The sequence below is a fragment of the Salvelinus alpinus genome, chromosome 1 (genome assembly GCF_045679555.1).
Source record: "Salvelinus alpinus chromosome 1, SLU_Salpinus.1, whole genome shotgun sequence".
NCBI classification, from domain to species: domain Eukaryota; kingdom Metazoa; phylum Chordata; class Actinopteri; order Salmoniformes; family Salmonidae; genus Salvelinus; species Salvelinus alpinus.
Genome location: NC_092086.1, coordinates 92,824,905 through 92,847,135, shown reverse-complemented (window position 1 = coordinate 92,847,135; position 22,231 = coordinate 92,824,905). Strand labels below are relative to the sequence as shown.

Below are 22,231 nucleotides of genomic sequence, written 5' to 3'. Positions count from 1 at the left end.
GCTGATGGCGAAACAAGTCGCACTGCATTTCTGCCTCATGCACCAATCCATGTTGTTACTCCTATGACCAGAGAAAGGAAAATATTCCTCGTTATTAAAAAAGACACAAGCCGCTAATAATAACAACACAAGCTTATCGGTACACTTTGGTATTTTATGGCTTATTTAGCACTGCCAACACTGTGTTGAACACAGTGTTGGCAGTGCTAAATAACAACTTAATTACGAAATTACTAATAAAAACAGTAGCTCTTTGCTGTAGTCTCTCTCTAGTCATGGTTTTAAAGGTTTTTAAATCTCACAGTATCAACTGTACTGTTTATTTTTACAGTCTATGGATCGAGTAAACTGTGCAGACACTGTGATCTGAGCTATCTGAATGACTGCAGTAGGCCTATAGGTGTACTTGATTTGCTCTCTGGGCCTTTCGGGTAGGTGGAGTTCTACCTCCAGACACATGAAATGGTTTAAAATGGAAACACTTTGCCTTCCTGGTGCTAGGGCTGCAGAATGAAGTGCACCTACCGCCAACAGCATGAAACAAATAAAATAAAATAGGAACGTAAGGCTTTATCGTTGTTGTTTTTTACAGAAATGTTTGGTGATCAACCAGGAATATTCTTGGAAATCAACCGGTTGATCACGATCGACCAGTTGGTGTACACAATGAGTCCATTAACTGTCTCTCACCTCATGATAGAGAACAGGGCAGCCTATTTAGTTGGTGTGGAGCTGCAGCAGTAGAGTCGGAGGATCAGGTGAAAAAATAGGTGGTAGGAGTGGTAGAACTGGTAGAAGACTGAATCAGATATGTATTTTTAAGAAATTATGAAAATAGTTAATGACAAAAATACTTAACAAAAAAATGTATCATTACTGGAACTGCCAATAGCAATATTACCACAAATGCACAAATGAGAAAATAGCCTCAAACAGGCAAAATGCCCATAAACTCAAGCATCTAAATATTATGGCATAGCTAGTCACACCATGTTACCAAGACAAAAAGCTCTACCTTAATCCTTAATGAGGAAAAGTGAGAACAGGCATGCTAAAGGGTTTTGACTAGATGGTATACAGCTACGGATAGAAGTGACGTTTCATAGCAGATTAGGAGAATTTACGCAGCAGATTAGGAGAATAAACGTAGCAGGTTAGGAGAATAAACGTAGCAGGTTAGGAGAATTAATTTTAGGTTAGGAAAAGAGTAAGGGTTAGTGCTAGCTAAAATGCAAAAATTCTCCCTGACATGATTAAAACATGCAACTTTTTTTTACCGTTGCTGTAAACCATAATCTAACCACAAACATGCTTAAAGGACCTGACGTAAACCATTCGGCAGGTAGCCTAGTGGTTAGAGCACTGGGCCTGTAACCAAAAGGTTGCTGATTCAAATCCCTGAGCTGTCAAGGTAAAGATCTGTCATTCTGCCCCTGAGCAAGGCAGTTAACCCACTGTTCCCCGGGCGCTGAAGATATGGATGTTGATTAAGGCAGCCCCCGCACCTCTCTGATTCAGAGGGGTTGGGTTAAATGCAGAAGACACATTTCAGTTGAAGGCATTCAGTTGTACAACTGACTAGGTATCCCCCTTACACCTTTCAAACAGGTTCATTCTAATTGTACACTTTTTGACTATACACTTTAATGGCAATACTATTGCTCAAAAAGACAAACAATGACCACAAATGAACGTGTTTATGAAAATAAAGGCATCATTTGCATAAACATGAGCGTTTCTGATAAACAATGCAAACACTCCCACAACTGGATAAAACAAACACAGAGAGGTGGGCAGTGTGTGTCTAAAGCCCTGAACTGAACTGCCTTATAGTCTATACAGTAACCTCACAAAAAAACAGCCTTTTTTCAACTGGTGGTGTTGACTCCCCACTCACCATTTTCCAGCCACACCTACCCTGAGTAATTACCTCTGCATGCACAGAAGAACAGCCTTGTCCGGCCAGGGGGCTGGCCACAGCACAGAATACAAATGGCCCATTAAAATGCTTTCAACTGCCAATTAGTCAAGCAAGATATGTACTGAACTTGCAATTAATAACCTTTTACCACAAGCCGGGTAAAGATGGCACAGCCTAATGAGCATTTGATTGTCATATTTGTCTTGAATGCTGTTAAAGATTACAAATGTCAGAGTGCAAACATTGTCAGAAGCCTCTTCTGATTTCTTGCTGAAATTTGTAATATGGGAAGTTTTTCCCCGTCTGTTCCCAAGAGGATATAGAAGGACAGTGGGGTGAAGACAATACTCTCTGCTTCACGGGGCGAGTGTTTGGGTCAAGGCCAAGGTTTAGTGGCTGTCAGGCGGCAATGATAGAAATGTCAGCCCAAGCAGAGCTCAGGGCAGAACAGACGGGTTCATGTCAAGGTTACCATTGTGCTTTACACTACACAGCAAAACACTACTGTGCTGTGATGAACTGCACTAGAACACAGATGCGAAATAACAGTATTCATCACTGTGCTACTGTTATATTACTACTGGATAATGCTAATGATAAATACTGATTCTAAAAATAGTGCCAGGTATCAGGATGTGATGTTAGGATACGATTGAGAATTCAAACCCTGCTATATTAAAGTTGCACTATGCAGAAATCACTCCGCCATTTCCTGGTTGCTAAAACTGTAATAGTTTGGCTAATTTCAGTTTATGTAACAAAATAAGCTAGTATAGTGTAGACAATCATTGTTTCATCTAAACCGCTGGGAAATATTTCTTCCATAAACAAAATATTGTTGTTTTGGCTGTTTGAAGCTGGTGTATAAAACCGAAAGTAAAAGATGCGAAAACAAAACGTAAGCATGGGAAGCATAGAAATAGCGCACATAGAACAGATATATCACTTCTTAGACTTGCTTTCAACTAGAATGATAGATCTATAATCATTTCTGTGAATTTAGTCAGGTCGCTCAAAAAGTTCTATATTGGCACTTTAAGTAGTGTGTAAGAAGACATTGCTCTAGGATGCAAGAACTACATTGTTCACCACATGATTTATGTCATCGTATTTGATAGCAGTCCATCAGATTCTGTTGAAAATTAAAGTTATCTCTCAATCTGTTCCTACAACGGCTCCTCCTCCCCTGTGTCTCTTAAAGCAACTCAATCTTCTACCACACCACCCAGCAGCAATCCCTTAGAACAGGAACATGTTGATTAAGGACACTAATATCCAAATAATTACTTTTTACTTGAGTGATATATTTTTTCTCACAATACTGAGACACAACATTATCCATGTGTGAGGTATATTAATTGTTCTAAATCTGTACTCTGTCTCCACTCTCATTCTTCCTCCAGATTGGTCTTGCATTGTGGATCCCATGACTGAATGAGCTTGGTTCAGTGTTGCCAGTCATGGAGCAGATGGATTGTAAGCCTTACCAGTCATTATCCAAGGCCCGGAATGAGATGGAGCTTGCATACACCAGCTCCTCAGACGAAAGCGAGGATGGTAGGAACCTTTGCAAATCCTACACATCCCGAGAGACCCTGCCCGATTACGGCCAGGAGATGAGACTCAACTACAACAGCCACAGAGCCAAGCGGAAAACAGTGGACGAGCCCACTGGAGGTACGGCATAACACCACGAACCACAAACAAGTTTAACCAGTCAAAGTGAGATTGTTAAATAGTAATTGAATTGAAATAACAATTCATTTTAATTGGTAACTGCAATGGGGGCATTTATTATGTAAATGCCTGTTCCATTTTTGAGTTATTGATAAACTCCCAAGTTCCAGTTTTGACATTCCAGGTTAATCAGTTTTCCCTGCACACAGGTTATGGTCAGTTATGAAGTCAAAATGGCAGAGAGGTTGCAGGGGGAAACAGGTAAATGCAGTGTGACTGGATAACTGATTGTATGCATGATAAGACATTGCAGCTTATCATGACTTTGCAGCTAGCAGAATGAATTTTATAATCTCATGTTCCCGTATCCACATATCCCCTGGTAAATGTATGAAAACTTTGCTCTGCTGCTGCAGTGACTATGGAAATATTGCATGCTAATGTGGAAGGTAGACTCGGGTTGTATATTGCTGCAAAAAATGTAAATTAGAGGTAATTCAGTTATTCCATCAATTGTTTCCTAGTCAGTCACACATAGGAGCTTTTTAACACCTTAGGGCTGTGTTGGGGTTTGGTGGGTGGGATGGGTATGGGTATGGCGGAGGGGTTGTATAATTATGTTTGAATGGACTTTTTCTCTGTAGAAAATAACACAATCACACCTCTATTTCATCCACGCTAAACACATCTATCGTTAGGAAATGAGAATAAGAAATGAGTGTTGCAGGGGAAACAATGTAATCAAGGTCAAAACTCAAAGAATTATGAATGGTTTGAGTGGAGATGTTTTTACTCCGTTTTCCATTGCAGTCTACATTGTTATCTACCTTATTCACTGGAGACATTGTGCAGTATGTCATCACTGTCTCTTGATGGTTCATCATGAAAATGTCACAGGGTCTGGTCTGCTTCAGGAAGACATGGAATACCACTATGGAGATTTAAGGAGGTTATTCCAGGTCCCATCTAAACCACTGGTTGAATGTTTACCTTTCACAATACACATTATAGGTCTTGAAATTATTATAGACTCATTTCTAATTTGATAAGACATTTGATAAGGTAAGAGTAATTTCCTACATTTCCATATTGCTTTATTACTTGTCAAAGATTCATGGTTACTAGGGATGCCCAGATAAGAGAAATCTGGGACAAAAAACAATATTTTCTTGGCTGTGATGGCCAATACTGATATCGGGGGAAAACAAGCGGTTGTGAGATTCGGGCAACAACACAATCAGAAATGGCAGTGTCATTGGAAAATAATGATTTATAGGAGCTACTGTAAGGTTTCCTCACAACAGTTGTATTTTATTATGTCAATTCTACATAGGGCCTATTCGAAAGCTATTTGTAAGGTCATTGGGCATAAGTATGTACAGGTGCAGAAGATGGACAAAAACAGATTACCGTAGAACATTATCGTAATGGTGATAGTACACTTGTACCGCCGTAGTTCAACTTTTATCAGTGTTGCTGTTCTTATTGTTTTACATACAAGTTCTTCTAACCCTATTCTGTCTCTTCTCATGGAGTCCTGGAACAAATGCAGTTGTGAAATATAGTTGACATGACACATTCCTTGATCATTGTGATATCATTTGAACATAATTGGAGAACAAAGTAGGCATGCTGAAACTATGAGTCTGGTATAATGACCATGATGTCATTATAATCTATATGAGGATCCTCTCTAATGATGCCTATCAGTGATTGATCATTAGAAGATTAGAGTAGGTATTTCTAATTCAAATGATGATTTTACACTTTCTGAAGAGAACACTTAATATTTATTTCACATACAGTACTTGCCTATTTGAAGGCACATTTTACATACATATGAATAACACCTGAACTTCATATCCCTCACATTGATATGATTAACAGTGACATATTTTTAATCAAATGATCCTCTTTATACTGTAGTATCTTCTTTTCTTTAGATTTACCTTCAAACCTATGCGAATGATGAAAATACATATTTTCATCTATTGGTTTGTTTTAACTGCAAATGTGAGCTCAAATCGGCTTTATGCTCCTATGTATTGCGGTATTCAAATTATACACTGAACAAAACATTTTGTTCTGGTTACCTTGGAAACTGCATAAAATGAACAAATGGCATTTGCTCGGAGCAGCAGCTTTTTCAACCTGAACAGATTGATAGCAAAACAGTATGCACAGGATTTCAGCCCCTTTCGTGGAGAGGAGAACATTCCCTGTGCTCATTTATGTGTCCATTTTCCGCTGGTGCCTCCATTTCGCGGCTGTGATTTTAAGGGGCAGGAGGTCGTAGAGAGATATTCACTGACAAGAAATTGGTCAAGGACATGGGTTCCTGACTGGCGTAATTAGTGTAGAGATTATTACTTGAGAGTGAGGTCAGGCAAGTCACCTTGGTGAGGGATTCTCAAGAGCAGTTTAAAGAAAGACGACACCTCTCCATATGCAAGCCGCACCACAGTGTTGAGTACACACCATGGCCACAGGCTGATATTACTGAATCTAGTCACACAGGATTCTGATCTACATCTGATTATTGTGCAGCCCTGACAAATCCATTAAAACTGTTGATTAAGAAATTGACCTAAAATGTACAGTTTTAGAACACCTACTAGTTTTTCTTTTCTTTTTACTATTTCTACATTGTAGAATTGTAGTGAAGAAATCAAAACTATGAAATAACACATGGAATCATGTAGTAACCAAAAAAGGGAGATTCTTCAAATAGCTACCCATTGCCTTGATGACAGCTTTGCACACTCTTGGCATTCTCTTAACCAGCTTCATGAGGTAGTCACCTGGAATGCATTTAAATTAACAGGTGTGCCTTGTTAAAAGTTAATTTGTGGAATTTCCTTCTTAATGCGTTTGAGACAATCAGTTGTGTTGTGACAAGGTAGGGGGGTATACAGAAGATAGCCCCATTTGGTAAAAAAACAAGTCCATATTATGGCAAGACCAGCTCAAATAAGCAAAGAGAAATGACAGTTCATCATTACTTTAAGACATGAAGGTCAGTCAATACGGAACATTTCAAGAACTTTGAAAGTTTCTTCAAGTGCAGTCGCAAAAACCATCAAGCACTATGATGAAACTGGCTCTCATGAGGAACGCCACATGAAAGGAAGACCCAGAGTTGCCTCTGCTGCAGAGGATAAGTTCATTAGAGTTACCAGCCTCAGAAATTGCAGCCCAAATAAATGCTTCACAGAGTTCAAGTAACGTACACATCTCAACATCAACTGTTCAGAGGAGACTGTGTAAATCAGGCCTTCATGGATTAATTGCTACAAAGAAACCACTACTAAAGGACACCAATAAGAAGAAGAGACTTGCTTGAGCATGAGCAATGGACATTAGACTGGTAGAAATGTGTCCTTTGGTCTGGAGTCCAAATTGGAGATTTTTGGTCCCAACCGTCATGTCTTTGTGAGACACGGTGTGGGTGAACGGATGATCTCCACATGTGTATTTCCCACCGTAAAGCATGGAGGAGGAGGTGTGATGGTGTGGGGGTTCTTTGCTGTTGACACTGTCTGTGATTTATTTAGAATTCAAGGCACACTTAACTAGCATGGCTACCACAGCATTCTGCAGTAATACTCCATCCCATCTGGTTTGGGCTTAGTGGGGCTATCATTTGTTTTTCAACAGGACAAGGACCCAACACACCTCCGGGCTATGTAAGGGCTATTTTACCAAGAATTAGAGTGATGAAGGGCTGCATCAGATGACCTGGCCTCCATAATCCCCCGACCTCAACCAAATTGAGATGGTTTGGGATGAGTCGGACCGCAGAGTGAAGGAAAAGCAGCCAACAAGTGCTCAGCATATGTGGGAACTTCTTCAAGACTGTTGGAAAAGCATTCCAGGTGAAGCTCGTTGAGAGAATACCAAGAGAATGCAAAGCTGTCATCAAGGCAAAGGGTGGCTATTTGAAGAATCTCAAATATAGAATATTGTTTTGGTTACTACATGATTCCATATGTGTTATTTCATATTGTTGATGTCTTCACTATTATTCTACAATGTAGAAAATTGTAAAAATAAAGAAAAACCCTTGAATGTGTAGGTGTTCTAAAACTTTTGACAGGTAGTGTATTTTTTTAAATGATCAATATATTTAATTAAATCATTTTTTGTATCACTATACAGTATAACAGGTCTCAGGTATCTGCAATAATTTATATCACACTCTTTGTATAGTTTTGATAATATAATATAATTAGATAATGTACAGTTCATCTTTGTGTGTAAGGGTTAAGTGAAGGTACTCTGTTATATTTTATTCTGGTTTAGCTATGTGACCCAGTCTTTATCACAAATTATCTCTTAAGGTGAGGTCATTTCATGCTCAGCAGTGTAAATGTTGATAAAGATTGATCCTCCTTCACAGAGAGAGGTGGATGTCCTGAAATAGACTTGCAGCAAGATGACAATAAACTGTAAGTCCTTTTGAGATGACATCTGTGAATCATTATCAACGATAATCATTGATCATTATCAATGACTGGGAAAATAGACTATCTAGAGCAGTGGTCACCAATTGGTCGATCGCGATCGACTGATCGTTCCTCAAGGCATTCCTAGTTGATCACCAAACTTCTGTAGAAAAGCCAACGATAAAGGCTTGTGCTCCTTTTTTTTGTATTGTGCTGTTGGTGATAGGTGCACTTGATTCATAAGCCCTGCGCACTGGGTAAGCAAAGTGTTCCCATTTTGAACCATTTCATTTGTATGAAAAGACTAACTCCACCTATCGGGCAGACCGGGAGATCTGTGGCTAAATCGAGTGTGCCTACTGCACTAACCAATCGGGAAGCTCAAATGACCGTGCCTACAGAGCTTCCACGACCCCGGCCACAGCAAAGTTTGATACTAGCCTACACAAGATTGAATAACTGATAAAACCATGACCATAGAGAGACTGTTAAATAATACAGCAAAAAGCTGCTGTTTTTATGAGTGGGTTCATGTAAAAAAAAAAAAATCAACACTATTACAAAACATAAAACGCACGTCTCCCTAATTCCACTTGCACTGGGCCTCCCGAGTGGAGCAGCGGTCTAAGGCACTGCATAACAGTGCTAGAGGTGTCACTACAGATCCGGGTTTGATCCTGGGCTGTGTTGCAGCCGGCCACAACCGGGAGATCCATGAGGTGGCGCACAATTGGCCCTATGCTGCTCTCTCCTTCCCTCTGCTAAGACGCGTGTTTAAAACAACTGGGAACTCGGAAATCTCCATCTTCTGACTTCAGTGTGTTCTAGACAACTGGGAACAAGGAATATAAAGAGATCCTACTGTGAAAAATATATTTGAACGGTCATCCAACTCTGAATTCCAAGCTGAAAACTTGGGCAACTTTCTAGATAAATGCCACATTCAAAACAACTGGGAACTCTGAAAATACAAGGTCAAATCATGACTTCAGTGATCTTCAGGTTGAATAGTCAGAGCTCTAGAAAGAGGCAGGTTCTTCAGGTTGAATGTGGCAATTGCACCGGCTTTCCAACCTGAAGATCACTGACGTGATGATTTGACGTCTCTGGCATAATATTGGCATGCTAGGCATATAGCCAATATGCTGTGATAATTTATTTATCTAGGCAAGTCAGTTAAGAACAAACTCTTATTTACAATGACAGCCTAGGAACAGTGGCTTAACAGCCTTGTTCAGGGGCAGAACGACAGATGTGTACCTTGTCAGCTCAGGGATTCAATCTAGCAACCTTTTGGTTACTGGCCAAATGCTCTAACCACTAAGCTACCTGCCAACCCAGGTAGCCTAGTGTATAATGTATTAGGCCTACTGCACAAACTTTATTCCCACACAACTGTTTATATTAGGTTAATGTAAAAAAAATCATACGTCATGTTTAAAAAGATATCTGAGCCGTAGATCTCGGCTTGCTTTTCGACCTCGAAAGTGATCATGACTCAGAAAAGGTTGGTGACCACTGATCTGAGGGACATTCCAGGAGGAATAACATCGTTGTGGATGGCATACCATCATTTTCACATGAGAACTGGGCTAAGTCTGATGAGAAAGTAAGGAAAAGTATCACTGAAAAGCTGTAAATGGATCATACGAAGATTGATGTTGAGTGCGCCCACTGGTCTGGAAAATATGTAACCATCCAAGGTGACAGACCCAGGCCGATAGTGGTTAAGTTCCTGAGGTTTAAGTACAAGATGGCTGTTCTGGAGAGAGCCAAGAACTTGAAAGGAACCAACATCTTCCTCAACAAGGACTTCTCTGAAGCTGTGCGCCAGAGTCGGAAAGAACTTATCCCAGCTATGAAAGCTGCCAGAGAGCATGGGAACATTGCTTACATCTGCTACAACAGGCTCGTTGTCCACCTTCACTCCCAAAAGCCTGGGAGGAATGAGAGAGCCAAGCCTCAGGCTCAGTAGCTTCAGTCCAACATCACACACATATTTATTTTGTCTCCATATTATGTCTATCTCCGATAAGCTACCAAGGAAAGGGCTAAGAATCGTTCATATTAATACATGTAGCCTTATAAATAAGGTTCATGAAATCAATAACTTGCTAACATCGGATAACATGAATATACTGTCTATCTCTGAAACTCACTTAGATAATTCCTTTGATGATACAGCAGTAGCAATATAGGGATATAACATCTACAGAAAATACAGGAATGCCTATGGGGGAGCTGTTGCTGTGTATGTTCAGAGCCATATTCCTGTGAAGCTTAGAGAGGATCTCATGTCAAATGTTGTTGAAGTGTTGTAGTTGCAAGTTCAACTGCCTCATCTAAAGCTTCTTGTCTTGGGGGGCTGCTGTAGGCCAAGAAATGCTAACAGTCAGTATTTGGATAATCTGTGTGCAATGCTTAATACTGTGTGTGATATTAACAGAGAGGTCTATTTTCTGGGTGACCTGAACATTGACTGGTTAGCAACTAGCTGTGCTCTCAAGAGGATGCTTCTAACTGTGACTATTGCCTTGAATATGACTCAGGTGCTCACTCAACCAAGTAGAGTGCATACCAATAGTGTTGGATCTGTTACTTCCACTTGTATTGATCATACAGTACCAGTCAAAAGTTTGAACACACCTACTCATTGAAGGGTTTTTCTTTATTTTTACTATTTTCTACATTGTAGAATAATAGTGAAGACATCATAACTGAGAAATGACACATGGAATCATGTAGTAACCAAAAAAGTGTTAAACAAATCAAAATATATTTTATATTTGAGATTCTTCAAAGTAGCCACCCTTTGCCTTGATGGCAGCATTGCACACCCTTGGCATTCTCTCAACCAGCTTCATGGGAATGTATTTCAATTAACAGGTGTGCCTTGTTAAAAGTTCATTTGTGGAATTTGTGGAACTTCTTTCCTTCATAATGCATTTGAGCCAATCAGTTAGGTTGTGACAAGGTGTGGGGGGAAAGGAAGACCCAGAGTTACCTCTGCTGCAGAGGATGAGTTCATTAGAGTTAACTGCACCTCAGATTGCAGCCCAAATAAATGCTTCTGAAAGTTCAAATAACAGACACATCTCAACATCAACTGTTCAGAGGGGACTGAATCAGTCCTCCATGGTCAAATTGCCACAAAGAAACCACTACTAAAGGACACCAATAATAAGAAGAGACTTGCTTGGGCCAAGAAACACGAGCAATGGACATTAGACCGGTGGAAATCTGTCCTTTGGTCCGATGAGTCCAAATTGGAGATGTTTGGTTCCAACCGCCGTGTCTTTATGAGACGCAGAGTATGTGAACAGATGATCTCTACATGTGTGGTTCCCACTTGAATAATAGTGGAGGAGGTGTGATGGTGTGGGGGTGCTTTGCTGGTGACACTGTCAGTGATTTATTTAAAATTCATGGCACACTTAACCAGCGTGGCTACCACAGCATTCTGCAGTAATACGCCATCCCATCTAGTTTGCGCTTAGTAGGACTATCATCTGTTTTTCAACATGACCCAAAACACACCTCCAGGGTGTGTAAGGGCTATTTGACCAAGGAGAGGGATGGAGTGCAGCATCAGATGACCTGGCCTCCACAATCCCCCAACCTCAACTCAATTGAGATGGTTTGGGATGAGTTGGACTGCAGAGTAAAGGAAAATCAGTCAACAAATGCTCAGCATTTGTGGGAACTCCTTCAAGACTGTGCCAAGAGTGTGCAAAGCTGTTATCAAGGCAAAGGGTGGCTACTTTGAAGAATCTAAAATCTAAAATATATTTTGATTTGTTTAACACTCTTTTGCTCACTACATGATTCCATGTGTTATTTCGTAGTTTTGAATTCTTCACTATTATTCTACAATGTAGATCATTTTAGGACTAGAATGAGTAGGTGTGTCCAAACTTTTGACTGGCAATGTATATCTTCACTAATGCTGCAAAGCTTTGCTCCAATTGTTGACAAGCATGCACCTGTTAAGAAACTAAGTGTGATAACTATTAGAGCCCCATGGATCGATGATGAATTGAACAATTGTATGGTTCAAATAAATGATGCAAAAGAGGTGATAAACAAGTCAGGCTGCTCAGCTGATTGGTTGACGCACTGTAAGTTGAGAAATGTTGTGACTAAACTTAACAAAAAGAAGAATAAATTATATTACCAAACAAAGATAAATGACATAAAACACAACGTAAAATACTTTGGAGTACCTTAAATTATATTATGGGAAGAAAACCTAATTAATATCCATCGTTCATTGAAGTTGATATTGCCAATCATTTCAACCACTGTTTCACTAGTAAAGTAGAAAAAACTAAAAGTGAAATGACAACATTAAACAGTGAACCATCATCACTTGGTATAAAATATCTAATAATGAAAGAGAAGGAATGCGGTTTTGAATTTGGTCAAGTTATTGTGGGAGAGGTGGAAAAACTATTGTCATCCATCAATAATAAGTCACCAGGTATAGACAACCTTGATGGTAAACTGTTGATAATTGTTGCAGACTGTATTGCCACCCTGATTTTCTATATCTGTAACCCTTCTTTGATTGGATTCCACCTGTAATAAATTCAATTGATTGGACATGATTTGGAAAGGCACATACCTGTCTATATAAGGCCGACAGTTGACAGTGCAGGTCAGAGCAAAAACCAAGCCATGAGGTCAAAGGAATTGTTTGTAGAGATCTGATACAGGATTGTGTCGAGGCACAGATTTGGGAAGGACACCAACAATTATGCAGCATTCATGGTCCCCAAGAACACAGGGGCCTCCATCATTCTTAAATGGAATAAGTTTGGAACCACCAAGACTTTTCAGAGATCTGGCCACCCGGCCAAACGGAGCAATCCGGGGAGAAGGGCCTTGGTCAAGGAGGTGACCAAGAACCCGATGGTCACTCTGACAAAGCTCCAGAGTTTCTCTGTGGAGATGGGAGAACCTTCCAGAAGGACAACCATCTCTGCAGCACTCCAACAATCAAGCCTTTATGGTAGAGTGGTCAGACGGAAGCCACTCCTCAGTAAAAGGCACATGACAGCCTGCTTGGAGTTTGCCAAAAGGCACCTAAAGGTCTCTCAGACCATGACAAACAAGATTCTCTGGTCTGATGAAACCAAGATCGAACTCTTTGGCCTGAATGCCATGAGTTTCTGGAGGAAACCTGGCACCATCCCTGTGGTGAAGCATGGTGGTGGCAGCATCATGCTGTGGGAATGTTTTTCAGCGGCAGGGACTGGGAGACAAGTCAGGATCGAGGTAAAGATGAATGGAGCAAAGTACAGAGAGATCCTTGATAAAAACCTGCTCCAGAGCGCTCAGGACCTTAGACTGGGGAGAAGGTTCACCTTCCAACAGGACAACGACCCTAAATGTACAGCCAAGACAACGCAGGAGAGGATCTGCAGAGAAGACAAATATAGGTGTGCCAAGGTTGTAGCATCATACCCAAGAAGACTCGAGGCTGTAATCGCTGTCAAATGTGCTTCAACCAATGTCTGAGTAAAGGGTCTGAATACTTATGTAAATGTTATATTTCAGTTTTCTATTTGTCATTATGGGATATTTTGTGTAGATTGAGGGGAAAAAACTATTTAATACATTTTAGAATAAGGCTGTAACGTAAAAAAATGTGGAAAAAGCCAAGGGGTCTGCTTTCTGAATGCACTGTATATATGCGGATGATTCCACACTCTACATGTCAGCACCCAAAGCCAGTGAGCTCACACAAATTCTAAATAAGGAGTTACAGTCAGTATCAGAATGGGTGATTAATAATAAACTGGTCTTAAATACTTCTAAAACTAAAAGATTTGTATTTCGTTCAAAATTCTCTAAGACCTTAACCTCACCTGGAGTTTTACATAAAGGTTGTGACCATTGAGGATGTTGAGGAAGCTAAACTCCTAGGTAAAACATTGGATGGTCAATTATCATGGGCAATTCATATTGACAAAGTTGTTGTGAAGATGGGGAGGGGTATGTCTGTTTATAAAAAGATGTTATGCGTTTTTTACACAAAAATCAACTGTACTAGTTGTTCAGGATCTGGTCTTCTCCCATCTTGATTACTGTCTGGTAATATGATCAAGTGCAGCAAAGAAAGTTCTTGCAAAGCTGCAGCTGGCTCTAAACAGAGCAGCACGCTTTGCCCTTAACTGCACATACAGAGCTAACATCAACAACATGCATGCCAGTCTTTCCTGGTTGAGGGTTAGCGAGAGATTTACGGCTTCTCTTCAAGTTTTTATGAGAAATAATACTGTGACAAATTCCAGATTGTCTGCATTCTCAAAAACATTCAACTCAGACACCCGTACATACCGTACAAGACATGCCACCAGTGGTCTCTTCACAGTCCCCAAGTTCAAAACAAATTCAAGTCAATGCACTGTTTTATACAGAGCCATGATTGCATGGAACTCCCTTCCATCTCCAATTACTCATGCAAACAGCAAAATTACCTTTAAAAAATGTATAAAAAAACAACTCATGGAACTGCGGGGACTGTGAGGGGACACACATACAAACATAATGTATGTAAAAGCAGATACACTCTAACACACACATTGTTTTTGTATTTGTATTTTTTAGTTGCGTTGTTTGTATATAGCTTTATTTTAAATGTGTGTGGCTGTCCTTGTCTATCAGTGTTTTGAGTTTATTTGTGGACCCCAGGAAGAGTAGCAGTTTCTTCTGCATAAGCTAACAGGGATCCCAATAAACAAATAAACAGATCAATCATAATGAAAGATTAAACCTTGGTCTTTCTACATGCTGGGTTTACGGCTGAAGCTTTGGGCACTGTTATTTTTGTAACTGTTGGAAGTTATGATTTGACCAAACAGTGCAGAACAGATTAGGAATAAAATAGGATGCATCATCCTCTCTGGAGTACGTTAATTTATTTTTGAAAAGGATATACATAGACACTTTTCACAGCTCAAGTTAATATCGCTCAAGGTCACACCTGTTATAGAGGTGCAAAGCTGACGTGGAAGAAGTGTATCTAATTTTCCCAGATTTAGTAAATTAAGGGCTTCGTAACATAGAGTATTTCTGCTGCTTTTTCAAGTGAAAACAAAACTTGCCTTTTTGTGCCATGCCAACAATGACCTAGAAATCTGGCTTGTGAGTTAAAATTAGTATTCTTAGTCCTGAATTATTTATTTTGAAGGATATCATATTGTATTCTGTCATGAAAGGCAACTGGGGGAATTACTGTTCACCCATCCCTGATCTGGAGGTGGTGAAAACAGATGGTGCTTCCAACGCCTCATTCTGTGGGAATACTCACAGCATCCACACACTTCCACAATGCCTCTCCAATTTCTGAACATCCAATGAAGAGAGAAAAAGAGAATGTACCACTCTACTAATGTAAATAGTGTTACAGAAAATGGTAGACAGAATGTACCAGATTTAACCTGGTCCCAGATCGGTTTGTGCTTTTGCCAGCCCCATTGTCATTGTCAAGCCAAACATGATTGTTATTAGGCAAGAGACTTCTCCTTAGGACCAATGGAATGGTCGAAAATGAGCAAAACCGGGGCACTGGGCCATGCAAAACAAATTTGCCCATCGATGTGTTTAGCATGACAATTAACCCTCAGCTAAGCCCCGCCCCCTTCAACACAGACTACTCCTTGCTAATCAGGCGCCTCACTGGTATGTTGTGGTGGACTGTCACAACAGTTGCTACACAGGAACCTGGTAAGATAGTGTGGCTAGCCACTGAATGGCTCTGCAAGGTCAGCATGCAGTCAAAGCAAGCAGTACTGGAGCACCAAGTCTGCGACCAAAAGGCTACTTAGCAGCTTCTACTCCAAACCTTAAGTCTGCTGGACAGTTAATCAAATGGCTACCCGGACTATTTGCATTGACCCCCTTATTCTATTATTATCTATTATAATGTTTTGCAATGACTCTCTTGCACAGGCTCGATGTACACTCACTGGACTCTAACCACTGACCCACACATACTACGCTGGCACTCCAACACACACACACACACACACACACACACACACACACACACACACACACACACACACACACACACACACACACACACACACACACACACACACACACACACACACACACACACACACACACACACACACACACACACACACACACAACATACATGTATATTGACCCATTCCCCCCCATACACTCACACATACATTCACATTCCTTCACACTCTTCACACACGCTGCTGCTACTCTCTGTTTATTATCTATGCATAGTCACTTTACCCTACCTACATGTACATTATCTCAATTACCTCGAATACCCCGTACCCCTGCACATTGACTCGGTACCGGTACTCCTTGTATATATATATCCTCGTTATTGTTATTTTTATTGTGTTACTATTTTTCCTTTAGTTTCTTTAGCTAGTTTCTTACTTACTTTTTTAAAACGCTGCGTTGTTGGTTAATTAAGGACTGATAAGTAAGCATTTTACATTCGGCGCATGTGACAAATACAATTTGATGTTGACTGCAGATGAGAGTTAAATTCATAATATAGCTAACTTAGGTAGCTAACATCCATTTGGATAAAACAAGTTATATTGACTGGCTAGCTAACTAACTAGTGTTTTGAATTCGTAAAATAGGCTCTGCATTTCAGGAATCACAGTCGCAAGTACCCCTGTTGCACTTATCAATTATTTAGCCATTTAAACCTTGTATGTGAAATGTGAGTTTGTCTGAGGCAGGTCGGATTCGAGCCTGGTTGATGACAGTTGCTATCCAACGGAGCACTGCGATTGGCGGGGCTTAGCGAAGGATCAATTCCATAAGGAGTTGGCAAGAGAGCAGAAACAGTTTTACCCAGGCTATACCAGTGTAGGTCAATGTACCACACAGTATACTGATAGGTATCAACGTGCAGTAGTAAAATGTTCCGTTTTAAAATGGTTCTGTTTCTCCATTATAAAATGGTTCTGTTCACCAAACACGAAATGTGGACTAAACATTGTTTCAAAATGATGTGCATTGACAAAAATATGACATGTTGCACTCTAGAACAGCCTTTGCAAATCTGCTTTCACTGCCACCAGCTACCTTTCAATAAATAGAGTATGACAACATAGTGGATACTGTGATACCTATAAAGCCCATTCTCTGTAAAGAAATATGAAACAATTTTCATATGTTTGGTGAGCACTTCCCCAAGGGATATGTAAGTGAGCACCAAAAATATCTCTTTCCGTTGCCTTATTTGGGAGATCTAAGAATGGGAAAAACTCAATTTACTTCACAGCATTTTGTCTCTGAAACCATATGTCACTATGAATTATCTCACGGTTTTATTAGAATAGAAACAGCCTTTGTTTCTCATTTAGTTAGAATGATCTGTAGATGCTTGTTCAATGATTGATGTTTAAATGTGAGCCATTTAGAGGGATTTTGTGAATTTTAATGAATAGCCAAATGGTTTAAATAAAGCCTGAAATTATTACATTCTAAAGTATTTTCTGACAATATCTGTCTAAAGAAAGTAGCGTTCCATTATTGGTAGCATTACAACAGTTCTAGCAAGTACTGTAGCTTTCAAAATAGTGTCCTCTTGGCTCTTGCAGTGCCTGTTTATTTAAAATATTATTTGTTTCTTCAGTGATGAACTTACTGCAGTGTACAGTATAATTCTTTGTTTTTGATATATGAAATAATACAACACCATAAAACACTGGCGAAGATATGAAAATGAATAAGTTAATATTGTTATTTCCTTTCTCTCTCCTAGATCTGGACTTCTGTGAATCCACCCAGCTAGCGCGGCCCAACTACCAGGCAGAGCTTCGCTCTACTCCCCAGCACGGCTACCCACTGGGCATGGGCTCTGATGTGGAGACAGAGACGGAGGGTGGGCCCTCGCCCGACCACGCCCTAAGACTCTGGATGCAGGAGATTAAATCGGAGCACAGCTCCTGTCTGTCCAGCAGAGCCAACTCTGTCCTGTCTCTCACTGACACCGAGCAGGAGAGGAAGTCAGACGGTGAGAACGGTAAGACCACACGGCACGGGAAATGCAACACCATGGGGTTATACACCATTTATTTACATATCCCACTGTCTGTGTGTTCTTATCATTTCATCAAAATGTATAAAACAAGAATACATTTCTTGTTCATAACCTGTTAATAACTATGCTGTACGTAGGATTGAGTTTGTTCAATAGGTAGCTGTGAATCCCACAATTTTCCCATAATTTCGCTATGAAAATAAGGAAAATGGGTCCGTCCCGCTGCAGTAAAGCTAAACACTTCTGTTATGTTTTCCACCAAATTTGTCCATGATGTCAACCCAAGAACTCCATAGTGACCACTATTGCAAGGTGTCAGGTAAAACCTTTTGTAAGGTGGCAAGGTCCTCAAGGCATTGGGACCTACTGTACTATACACCATAAAGTGACAGTGTGTGTACTGCGACAGTGTGTACTGAGGAATATAATGATTTTGGGGTATGTATTTATCTTGAAGACCCGGGGATTCATTCAGCGGGTAATGAAAGCAAACAAAGAGCAGGCTCAGTCTATTGATCGTCAAGAGAAGTGATATTTGTATCAGGGATGTCACGCTCTTAATTCGCTATGCACACTCTTCAGTGAGAGGCAGAACGTTAGTTTGAAATTAAGTTTGCTTGTGTGAGGAACCTTTTCCAGGGTCAAGTCTGATGAGAGCTGGAGTCAGTCTGTAGCAGCTTCGTTTCTCATGTTGAAGTCCATTCAAAACGTGAAATCAGACAACAGTGTTAGTTACCCATTTCAAGTCTCCAACAGCTGTAAAAAAATATATCAACATACAGTATGTGGAGGAGAGAATAAATCAAGTAATAATTTGATTTATATCAGCTTGTTATTTTGAATGTTTGTCTCAAAGTGCTTTTACACGAGGTTCATGCATGATGTCATTTTGTGGTAATAATGGAAGAAATAGAGCATCATCAGAGAACATTATTAATAAACAGGTGCAGATGAGTTGTTTTTGAGAGTGTAAGCTGTGGACTGGAGGGTACTGTCTGCTGTGATGCAATGTTACTGCCATTCAAATGTACTCCTTAGCCTTCACATTGACTATTTATCCTGCTAGAAATGTGCATTTGTGAATGTTAAACACTGAGTGTACAAAACATTGAGAATACGTTCGTAATATTGAGATGCACTCCCCTCCCCCTTTTGCCCTCAGAACAGCCTCAATTCATTGGGGCATGGACTCTACAAGGTGTCAAAGCATTCCACAGGGATGCTGGCCCATGTTGACTCTAACGCTTCCCACAGTTGTGTTAAGTTGGCTGGATGTCCTTTGGGTGGTGGACCATTCTTGATACACACGGGAAACTGTTGAGCGTGTAAAAAACAGCAGTGTTGCAGTCCTTAACACAAACTGGTGCACCTACCATATATACCCTGTTCAAAGGCATTTTGTCTTGCCCATTCACCCTCTGAATAGCACAAATACACAATCCATGTCTCAATTGTCTCAAGGCCTAAAAATCCTTATTTAACCTGTCTCCTCCCCTTTATCTACACTGATTGAAGTGGATTTAACAAGTGACATCAATAAGGGATCATACTGTAGCTTTCACCTGGATTAATCTGGTCAGTCTATGTCATGGAAAGAGCAGGTGTTCCTAATGTTGTACACTCAATGTATATCTGTTGGGAAGCATGGCCACGTTAATCGCTGAGGTCATTACATAGACAATGTTGTCATTGTTGTTGCTTTATTATTAATATTGCCTTATTGTCTTTTTCTGCACCAGAATGTCCCTCAGCATTTATTTATTCTCAGTCAGAACGAGTATCACTCTAGGGAATAAATATTGCTGTGTGTTGGGAAAAAGGCTGTGTTTGAAGTGGGAATATGGTGGGCCTTGTCTTTCTCTTACCGTCCCTGACTCCTGCTGACCTGTTAAGACTGACAGACCAATGGAAAGGAAGAGCAGGATGGTGTTTTGAACTGGCATGGCGCTGATGAGGGATGTGATCTGCAATTTTAATGAGCTGCAGCGCAGAGGGAGGTTCAGATGCAGTTTATCTCCCTCCCTGAGTTAATGTCTTGGCTCCTCACTATTAAAGTATCTAATGCTATTCCTCCCCATGTAGAAAAATATTATCACTGTTTCTTAATGCAGTATTTATCAGTTTACTCTGAACAGATCTGACCTTTATACTCCCTTGGAAGAAACCAATTGCTCTTGTTATATTTTGGCTACTTGATGCCACAGTACTCTGTCCTCTCCTGGTATTTCACAGCTTATGTTGGGTAAATACAACTATTGTTCTGTAAAGGATTACCATGCATGTAAAACCACTGTGGATGAGTGTAGAAATGAATGCTATGCAACATAGACAAGCATGAAGGCTAAGAATGAATGAAAAGGCTTCTTGTTATTCTTTGATTTGGAAAGGAGTGGCTTTGTCCAGTTCTTCAAGGGTTTGGAAGTATTATTTGAAAATCTGCTATGGTCAGGCTGCACATTATATATTAGCATATTTGGTTCATATATCATACAGCACATTTGGTTGATTGCCATAAACCCTCCTCTTCGTTTTAGGCTTCTGTACCCCTTCAGAACAAACACAATGATATCTAACACCAAACATTGATGGATTAGGCCCCATTGTGGCTGTCACATGCATGTGTGAGGTTGGCCTCAAGAAAATAGTTGAGTTTATACCCTTGGCCAGCAGTGTTAGAAATCATAACATACTTTAGTAGTAGTAGTAGTAGTAGTAGTACATGGGAACTTTCATGTTATGAACAGTATGTCTTTCTGATGGATGGCTAACTACAGTACATTCTAGGCAGACCCTAGGAAATATTGATAATTTGATTCTAGAATAGCTGTACAATAATTCCATCTTGAGTCATATTCGCTGTGTGTATCTATTACCCTGCATGAGCCTACATTTTCACTGGTGTCAATCATAGCAGTAACATAAATCTGTATGCATCACCTCCCCCTGTGCCTTGCACCACCAAAGGGTTTAGTTTTTTTTTATGTTCCTGAGAAATTCAGAGCTGAAACAGCCAAAACTCCGCAAACAAAATTATTGAAGGAAAAGATTCCCATCCGATCGATATCTCCTTGTTTGTAAAGTGAGACTTTGTGACAGATTGTACATTAATGCATCTCCTGGATTGAGCTCCCAGTAACAAAACTACAGGAGTAACTCCCTCGGTCATTAATGGATTTAAAAGAAAGGATTTGCCAACAACAATTTGACCCTGTGTTTAAAAAGTTCAAGCTTCATACTGTAGCTTTATATACAGTATGTATTTGTGTTCTTATCTATCAATTAATATATTCTTCATTTCTCAATCCAGTTCATGCTTTATAAGTGATTCTGTTTATTAATGTTCACTGAATGTTTTGAAGTGAGGGGTTAAATAGCTGATGGGTAACAGACGGTATAAATAATCCAAAACCGCTTCCCATTAATGGATTATGCTCATGTATACTTCATTTTCTGGATGAGGTCTACAGTATAGATGTTGTCGATGGGTTGAACAATATTCTTGTTACAAGACAAAATGTTGTAGAGTTGATCTACATCATACATGTGTCATGATGTTGAGGATTTTACAATTTTGCCTTTATTCCAATCCATGTACTACAGTATATTGTATGTATCTTACAAAGATATTGCAAATGTAGCTCAGAGCTGTTTTGCCATCTAAAGTTTTACTACATTTTATATTGTCTTTATGTGTTATTTAGTGTAATACTTTATCAGAACTAGAACAATCTTTTGCTTCCTTGTTTTGATATACAATGATGCAAAATCGATTTGTTTAAGTTGTTCATGCCAATGTGTACAGAGTAAGTACTATGCTGTACACAAACAAAGTTTGTTTCCTCTCTTGGTGGAATGCCACGTAACAAACTGGCCTGGATCCGTTCCAGGAGTAGTCTTGTGGGATTTGGTGTGAGATTAGGCCATGTACAGCGGTCCCCTGGACGTCTTGTGTAAATGCATTTGGCTTTTAGCTCCTGAAGCCCAGCCTCTGGTGAATTATCGACCATTCCATTCGTCACCTCAGAGGGTCTTTAGCTGATATGGTACTACAACATGTCCCTAGGCAATTCAATAGAAATATAAGGCAGCAATCAGGACCACATTTGTCTGTGTGTCTGAAGGGCTCCAGAA

The 22,231-nt window shown here is 40.0% G+C and overlaps 1 protein-coding gene across 4 annotated transcripts in view; it reads left to right on the top strand.

Moving 5' to 3' along the window:
* Positions 1-22,231, top strand: part of LOC139534680 (teneurin-1-like) — a 225,658-nt gene that overhangs the window by 32,264 nt on the left and 171,163 nt on the right. For all 4 annotated transcript variants that reach the window (XM_071334069.1, XM_071334060.1, XM_071334050.1 and 1 more), the window contains exons 2-3: positions 3,325-3,598; positions 17,822-18,082. In XM_071334069.1, the coding sequence (XP_071190170.1) occupies positions 3,382-3,598; positions 17,822-18,082 (478 nt within the window). In that variant the 5' untranslated portion in view covers positions 3,325-3,381. The remainder of the gene's footprint in view (positions 1-3,324; positions 3,599-17,821; positions 18,083-22,231) is intronic.